At 47.4% G+C, this 9,145-nt stretch overlaps 1 gene segment (V, D, J or C); it reads left to right on the top strand.

Annotated features, from left to right (window-relative positions):
- LOC103084393 (Ig lambda chain V-II region MGC-like) overlaps positions 1 to 9,145 on the top strand; it is a 16,557-nt gene extending 7,412 nt beyond the window's left edge. Inside the window, 2 exon segments of the V gene segment in view lie at positions 3,724 to 3,807; positions 9,102 to 9,145. Coding sequence covers positions 3,724 to 3,807; positions 9,102 to 9,145 — 128 coding nt within the window.

Raw genomic sequence — 9,145 nt, 5'->3', positions numbered from 1 at the left:
CCCCCCCCCCCCATTGCCCCTCTTTGCTTCTGGACCAACAATTAGACTCAGGTCCCAGCAGTCTCCTAAGATGAGAATAGAGTGTGAGCCTCGAGAGGGGCACTGCACTCCAAGAGCTGCTTGGTTCCCCTAATTCACACAGACAGAAATCCCCGGGACACGCTGGGAAGGGATTCCAGGGTGGGGGGCAGTGGTGGGAGGAACATCAAGCTGGATCAGCTGGATTTGTGATCTGGGCTCACTCCACACACACTCTGCGTTTCACGTTCCCTGCAGCTCGGGGAGGTAGAAAGAGCCTCAGCAGTTTGCGGGTTGGATGGCGGAAGCCAAATCTAAGATGGCTTCTGGTGAGTGAACTAGAGATGCCAGACCTTCCTGGAGAAAAATGGATTCAAAATGTAGGGAGTTTGTAATGTTAGAGTGGATTTGTGTTTTAAGACCTGCTATCCACTCCAGGAGGATCCAGAAAACGTGCTTCTCACCAACACTTTAAGAAACAAATCTGTGAGGGGAGCCCCAGCATCCTTGAAGAACTCTGTGCTCACCCTTGTCTAGGCCAGACCTTATAATGGGAACTGCAGCCCCTTAGCTGGAAATCCTAAACACAATGAGAGGAATTGGATCCTGGGTGGCAGGGGCAAAGGGGCGGCCTTCGCCTGCCAAGGGCAAGGCTGCTGTCACAGAAGAGTCACAGCAGCATTCAGAAGAGCCTGATGCGTACAGATCTCTGTCGTTGGCTTGTTAATCGTGGTATTTGTAGAGGTGAAAACGGTGGGAAGCCTGCTAAATTCCTACTTGGTCAAAAAACCTTCTGGGTCAAGTGAACAAAAGTCTAGCTAAAATCATAAAAATAGAGAGTCACTGCCCCTCGGTTAATTCCTAGCCTTGAGCAGTTTACAGACCCAGAATCCCATGAATGAAGCAGAGGCTGAGTCACCTTGAGGAAGGACCCTAACACACTACCAAAAATGTACACTGTGATCTTTCTCCCAGTCTTCCCCAAAGGGACCAATAGCCTATTATCAGGGTAACTGTGTACGGAGAAAAACAAAAGAATCAGACTTTTCAGCGACTGCTGGATGCTGGCTCTGAACTGATACTGATTCTGGGACCCCCAAACACCACTGTGGCCTCCGGAGCAGGGGCTTGTGGAGATGGGGTGATCAGTAGAATTTCTTCTCAGGTCTGTCTCACAGTGCCTCCCATTGGTTCCCGAATCCATACTGTGGTTATTTCTCCAGATCCCGAATATAGTTATGTGTGGCCTGAACTGCCCACCATGAACTGGGTGCTATCTGACCCACCAAGTCACATACATCAAAGTGCACAGAAGTGGATAGCTACAGCATGACAGCCCCTCTCTGGGACGTCCTTGAAGGACACGGTGAAAGGAAACCCTCCCCACAGGCAGACCCTCCAACAGTGCACCTGGCTGTGCATTCTGGAGGGAGAAATGGCCCGACGTGCAACTATATATCGAGTCATTGGTTTGGCTGGATGGTCACGGACTTGGAAGCAACGTGATGGAAAGTTGGTGAAAAAATAAAGTTGCAACATTGATGGAACTAGGGATTGTCATACTGAGTGAAGTAAGTCAGACCAAGAAAGACAAATATCATGTGATATCGCTTATATGTGGAGTCTAGAAAATATGGTACAAATGAACATATTTACAAAACAGAAATTAAGTCACAGATGTATTAATAGAAAACAAACTTATGGTTACCAAGAAGGAAAGGGGGGGATAAACTGGGAGACTGAGATTGACATATACACACTACTATATATAAAAGATAACGAATAAGAACCTACTGTATAACACAGGGAAACTATTTGGTGCTCTGTAATGACCTATATGTAAAAATAATCTAAAAAAGAGTGGATATATGTATATGTATGGCTGATTTACTTTGCTGTACAGCAGAAACTATCAATAATGCAACATTGTAAATCAACTATACTCCAATAAAAAATTAATTTAAATTAATTAATTAATTAATTTGGGAAGAGGTACGTGGATAGACCTCTCTGAAAGGGCAAAAATTACGTGAAGATATTTGCGTCCAATGTGAATGTTCACCAATGCGTGACCTCAGCAGAGGAGAATTTTAATAATCAAGTGGATAGGCTGGCCCATTCTGTGGATTCCAGGCAGCATCTTTCCCCAGCCACCTCTGTCTTCATCCAATGGTCTCACAAACCAAGTGGCAATGTTGACAGCGACAGAGATTATGCATGGACTCAGCAACATGGGCCAAGGCCACCACAAACCAAGGTCGACCCGGCAGTCCAAACAGTTCTGCTAATAGCCCAGAATAGCCTCTGGGAATGAAAGTTTGCATCATCCCATCGAGTCAAGAACCACGACCAGCTGAGGCGTTTGCTAAGGCAGAGGAAATACAGAATGGATAGTAGAAGAAGGTAGTTATAAATACCACCTATGACTGTGTGACCAGTCACAGAAATGAGGACTGAATGGTCATGAGTGTTTCCTCTTCATTTTGTTATGAGTACGTGTGTGTGTGTGTGTGTGTGCGCGCGCGTGCACACATGCGCGTATTAAGCAAATAGCTTTGTTTTCTTTCCTCTCTTGTTCCCTTTCACTGTCCCTTCTCTGGGAGTGCTTGGGCTCCATTTAGGGTTCAAATCTCCAGGAGGCAAATAATCTTCAGAGACTTATTGCTGCCTCAGCTTCCCAAATCCCTGCACCATGCTGAGCCGTCTTACAATGTGGGGGCCACCATCTGATAGAATCAACATGCCTAAAATATCCAACCGAGTCCAGAAGAGTAGGGTCACATCCCCCACTCCATCCTGCCTCAGTTGCCCCCATGAGGCTTGGAAAAAGACTTAGTTAATAGACACCCAACCCAGAGCAATAAGTCCCAGGTTCCCTTACTCCTCACGTCTATAAACAACCAGACTTTGTGGGGAATCAAAAAGGGTGTCTCCAAAAGTCCACATGCATTCTCTTCATGTCAGAATGTAACAGAGGACACAGACAGTATTTGATACAGAGCTACTGGCTGGATTCTAGGACTTCTAAGCTCAGATAGAGCTTGGATTTGAGACAGAGAAGTTTTATTTAGAGGTTTTCAAGGAAAAACTGAGATTCATTTTAGAGGGAATCAACCAGAGACCCAAAGTCAAGTCTATCAGGCCTGAAGTCTCTTTTGGGAAAGGAGATTTTCAGACATTTGGGAAGCAGGGGACACTGTGATTCCATATCTCTGTGGGGAACTGGCCCAGCTGTGCATCTTTTCAAATGACACCATTTTCATCTCCTGTAAGTGGTCCCCAAGCATGCCTCAGCAGCTGTGACGACCCTCACGCCCAGAGAGGGTGGGCGACTGCTGAAGGAAAACAGACACACAGCCCTTACCACCCCTCCAGCCACTGTTCATCTGCAGGTGTTTACCCAGCTGGGATGCAGCCCTGGTGCAAGCAGGAAGCTGGGTGGGGGATTCGCATGAGGGCTGCCCTTCACTGAAGAGATGGAGAAGAGATTTAAGTTGAAGGAGTCCGGCTCCAGCTGTGCGGTCCTCAGGAAGCAGTGCTTGTACAAGCATCACCAACATGTCCTGGACCACTGTGCCCTTCATGGGCTTTTGCACAGGTCAGGGCAGACTCCCTGGGCTCTGGGGAGGGGGCCTGGGCAAGGGGCCCTGTGGAGGAGTTGCCCTAACTGTGATGCCCATGGGCGTCTCCTTCTGTTCTCGTCAGCTGTCAGCTCCCAGCCTGCGGTGACCCAGAAGCTCTCCCTCACGGTGTTGCCCGGACTGACAGTCACCCTCACCGGCTCTACGAGTACAGGATCCAGCACAACTGGGAATGCTCAAGGATGGTTCCTGCAGAAACCTGGCCAAACTCCTGTATAGCTCATACACCACACGGACAAATGCCCGGCATCCATCCCCAGCTGCTTTTCAGGCTCCATCCTTGGGGGCAGAGCTGCGCTCACCATCGCTGGGGTGCAGCCAAAGGAAGAGACTGAGGACTTCTGTGTAGTCTGGTCTAATGCACCTGTTTCATAGTGACAGCTGAAGCTGGAGTAGCCAGCTCCACCTTCCTCCCCGCATGGTCCTTCCAGGGCACGGAACCTGGATCAGCACCACGGACAGGGCTTCCCTTCCCTGTAGGAAGAGCAGCTCCTTTCTCCGCTGACCATGGGCAGAGCAGACAAGCGACAAAGACCAGACTGGAGGCTGAGCTAGTGATGACCATCCCAAGTCAAGTCATGTTGATCCAGCATTTTCAAGCAAGATCTCTTTAACCTAAGACTTAAGGAGAATGTTTTTAACGTTCCACCAGAAAAACCATCTTCCTCCCCAAGTGAACTTGGCATTGCTATTCCTTCTCTCAGCCCCTGCCTTTCCCTGTCAGGTGTGCTCCCCAAATCCTCTCCTCCCAATCACAGCAGCAAATCTACAGACATTTGGGGAAGGCGGTGACTAGTCACCCACACAGGACAGTAGACAGGGCTCAGGACCAGAGGCACATGCAGCAGCTACAGCCCCAGCACGGCTGCATGGTGAGTACCAGGCAGAGGAGAAGGAGGAGTAACCCCTCCCCTGAAGGTCTTCAGACCCCAGGTGAAATAGGGAAGGCCGAGGGGTTTGTCTCAACCCGCCTGTGTCAAGCCTGTTCCTGCTCCCATGGCTCCAGCCTGTGCTAAGCAGCTGCAAAGACCCGGATTTATTACGTGTGAATCCCCTTTGCTCCACCGGAACACGTGTCACTTCTACCCCTCAAATTCTTAACTCAAGGAAAATATCACTCTGACCCTGAGCTGGGTTTGAATCCCAGATCCCTCAGGATCTGCCCATGTGTAGGTGTTGTATATGGGGACCATTTTAAAGTGAAAAGTGAGTAAATGACAAATGCCAGGGGGATTAAATATCTGATTTTATCCCAAAAAATAGATATATAGACAGAAGACTCTCTGACATAAATTGTAGTAATATTTTTCCATCTGTCTCTTCAGACAAAGAAAACAAAACCAAAAATAAACAATTGGGTCCTAATGAAACTTAAAACTTTTGCACAGGGCTTCCTTGGTGGTGCAGTGGTTAAGAATGCGCCTGCCAATGCAGGGGACATGGGTTTGAGCCCTGGTCTGGGAAGATCCCACATGCCACAGAGCAACTAAGCCTGTGTGCCACAACTACTGAAGCCCGCATGCCTAGAGCCCGTGCTCCACAACAAGAGAAGCCACTGCAAAGGGAAGCCTGTGCACCACAACGAAGAGTAGCCCCTGATCACCACCACCAGAGAAAAGCACACATGCAGCAACGAAGACCCAATGCAGCCAAAAAAATAAAATAAATAAAATAAAATAAATTAATTAAAAAAAAAAAAACCTTTGCAGAAGACAGGAAGCCATCAAGAAAATGAAAAAGGGAACCTACTGAATCGGCAAAGATATTCAAATGATATGAGAGATAAGGGGTTTATGGATCCAAAAAATATATAAACAGGTCATACAACTCAATATCAAAAAAGCAAACAACCCAAAAACAAATGTGTAGAAGGCCTGAATAAACATTTTTCCAAAGAAGACATGCAAATGGCCAATTGGCTCATGAAAATGTGCCCAACCTGGCCAATCATAAGAGAGATGCAAACCAAAACCACAATAAGATATCACTTCACACCTGTCAGAATGGCTATCATCAAAAAGAATACAAATAACAAATGTTGGTGAGGACGTGTAAAAAGGGGAACCCAACTACACTGATGGTGGGAATGCAGCGACTCTGGAAAGCAGTAGGGAGGTTCCTCAAAAAATGAAAAATAGAATTACCATAAGATGCAGCATTTCCACTCCTGGGTATATATCCAAAGAAAATGAAAACAATAATTCAAAGCAACACATGCACTCCTATGTTCATAGGAGCATTATTTACAAGAGCCAATACATGGAAGCAACCTATGTGTCTATCAACAGATGAATGGATAAACATGTGGCATATGTATACAATGGAATATTAAATGCCAAATGAAATTTTGCCATTTCTAACAACACAGATGGACCCGGAAGACATTATTCTTAGTGATATCAGTGAGACAGAGAAAGACAAATACTGTATGTAATCACTTATATATGGAATCTTAAAAAAAAAGAAAACAAATGGATGTATGTAACTAAACTGAAACAGACTCATAGAGAACAAACAAGTGGTTATTATCAGTGGGGAGAAAAAGGGCGGAGGGGCTAGATACGGTAAAGATTTAGAAGTACACACTATTATGTATAAAATAAATAATCTACAAGACATACTTTATAACACAGGAATATAGCCAATATTTTATATTAACTTTAAATGAAATGTAATCTATATAAATATCGAATCACTGTTGTACACCCAAAACTAATATAGTATTGTAAATCAACTATAATTCAATAGAAAAAATATTTAATTTTATAGAATAATTATGTAATGTTATAGAGGTGTTAATTATGGCTACAGTGGACAATATACGAATGTAACATATTACCATGTTGTACACTTTAAATTTACACAGTGTTATACGGCAAATATATTTCAATTTTAAAAGTCAGCTAAAAAAAAAATGGTGGGGACCGACCAGCAAGAACACCTGTTCTGTTTCAAAGTGCTACCCCAGCCTTCACAGTGGACACCTCAGTTATACCAAAACCTTTGTCTTCATCTGAAACAGGGTCCGGGGAGGAACTGGGCTGGTACCTGGACTGCTATTAACCCATCATTCGTTGGCTGGATATGTTTCTCCTCCATGTAAAAAAAGAAAATCCTGACAGCCTCAGTGGTTTGCTAACCAAACCACTGTCCAAACTCTTAGAGGTGCAAGAGGAAATTTCTGGATGACCTACAAAAATAGTGAACTTTTCACACAAAGACCATTACTCTGGAGAATATTTAAATAACCATGTGACAACCTGGACAAGGGGCACATAAATCTCCTACTTGACACAGAATTCCAGAGGTTGCAGGGGAAATGTCCACATTGGAAATATAAACATGTCACCTGTGGATTGTTTTGAAAAGAAAAGCCAGAAATTTCCTCCAGGTACATCCCTGTCTAGCATGAGAGCTGATGTCTAACTTGGAGGATGGGGACCACATGGGGAACAATTATGTTCAAAAAGTATTGATAGGGCTTCCCTGGTGGTGCAGTGGTTGAGAATCTGCCTGCTAATGCAGGGGACACGGGTTCGAGCCCTGGTCTGGGAAGATCCCACATGCCACAGAGCAACTAGGCCCATGAGCCACAACTACTGAGCCTGCGCGTCTGGAGCTTGTGGCCCGCAACAAGAGAGGCCGCGACAGTGAGAGGCCCGCGCACCGTGATGAAGAGTGGCCCCCGCCTGCCGCAACTAGAGAAAGCTCACGCACAGAAACAAAGATCCAACACAGCCCAAATAAATAAATAAATAGATAAATAAATAAATAAATGATTTTTTAAAATGGTCCACATCAAAAAAATCTTAAAAAAAAAAAGAAAAAGTATTGACAGGACTTCCCTGGTGGTGCAGTGGTTAAGAACCCACCTGCCAATGCAGGGGACACGGGTTTGAGCCCTGGTCCGGGAAGATCCCACATGCTGCGGAGCAACTAAGCCCGTGTGCCACAGCTACTGCGCCTGCTCTCTAGAGCTCGCAAGCCACAACTACTGAGCCTGCAAACCACAACTACTGAAGCCCACATGCCTAGAGCCTGTGCTCCGCAACAAGAGAAGCCACCGCAATGAGAAGCCCACGCACTGCAATGAAGAGTGGTCCCTGCTCACTGCAGCAAGAGAAAGCCCACGTGCAGCAACAAAGACCTAACGCAGCCAAAAATAAATAAATAAAATAACTAAATTTATTTTTTAAATGTATTGACAATTATAGATTATTAAATGTACAATTAACTTGTCACACTAATGGACCATGGACCAGCAACGGATGATATTTTATGCACCGAATCCCTAAGACCTAAGCAGTAATTCCAGAGAAAAGATCATGAAAATGCTGCACTAGTCGCTTTGAATCTGGAGTGTGTTGTCCTTGGGTTTTCTGTTCAGCTCCACGGGGAGCAGGGCATTGTCAGCCTCCCAGGTGTCAGACTCCCACCCCAGGGCAGGTGCAGCAGCGCCACCCTCAGGCAGCAGGGAGAACTGACAGGAAGATTCTACAATTTAGGTTGAGAATTTCCCACACCCCCTCCTAACCCAGACATGTTCTAGAACACTCAGAAGAGGCTATTATTTAGGGATTAAGACCTCTGTCACTGAGGAACTGTGATCCAGGGCAGGACCTTACCCCTATCTAAGTCCCAGCTTGTCACCCGCAGAATGGGTTCAGAGAATACAGACCCACCTCTGAGCTCTCAGTGGCCAGGTCCATCCAGGAGTGAGGCCAAGACTCAGGCTGGGGTGGAGATGTCACTCCCAGACTATGGGACAGCAGGTGGAGGAGGATCCCCCGGGCCGAGGCGGGGTCTGCAGGGGCCACCCCTCCCTCTCCGTGTCCCTGGGGGCTGAGCCCTTCTCTGAAACCACAGAGCTCTCCAGGCAGACCCCCTGGGCTCTGGCTGATTTGCATCCCCAGCAGCTCTCTCTCCAGCAAGGGGATAAGAGAGGCCTGGGAGCCACCCTGCCCAGCCTAGGCCTCGGGGAGCAGACTCGAGGTGCCTCCACCATGGCCTGGACCCCCCCTCCTCCTCGGCCTCCTGGCTCACTGCACAGGTGATGCCCCCAGGGTCCGCCCACCCCTGGCCCAGGACTCGGGGACAGGCCTGGCCCTGACTCTGAGCTCAGCAGGGCACTGCCCGTGGGGACAGGAGACTCCTGGCCCTGCCGCAGGACGGGGGGCTGGAGGGGCTGAAATCTCCCCACTGTGCTCACTGCTGTGTGTGAGCCCCGAGGGGCTGCGCCTGCCAGAGAAAGTGAAGGGGGTTCTCATTTGTTCAGAGGCTCCATCCACCAGCCAGGCCCATGGGCCCTTGGGGCTGAGACTGACAGGAGGGGGTGCCCTCAGGGCTCAGAGAATCTTTGGAGCTTAGTCCAGGCCAGGCAGGTGGGGGTCTCTGGACATGGGCTCTTCACCTCTAGCCCACCTGTCCTTTTCTCTCCTGCAGGCATTGTGTCCTCCTATGAACTGACTCAGTCGTCCTCGGTGTGA

This window comes from Lipotes vexillifer, unplaced genomic scaffold (genome assembly GCF_000442215.2).
Source record: "Lipotes vexillifer unplaced genomic scaffold, Lipotes_vexillifer_v1.1 scaffold1783, whole genome shotgun sequence".
Classification (NCBI taxonomy): domain Eukaryota; kingdom Metazoa; phylum Chordata; class Mammalia; order Artiodactyla; family Lipotidae; genus Lipotes; species Lipotes vexillifer.
Note: the sequence above shows the minus strand (reverse complement) of the source record. Positions and strands in the feature narration are given on the sequence as shown.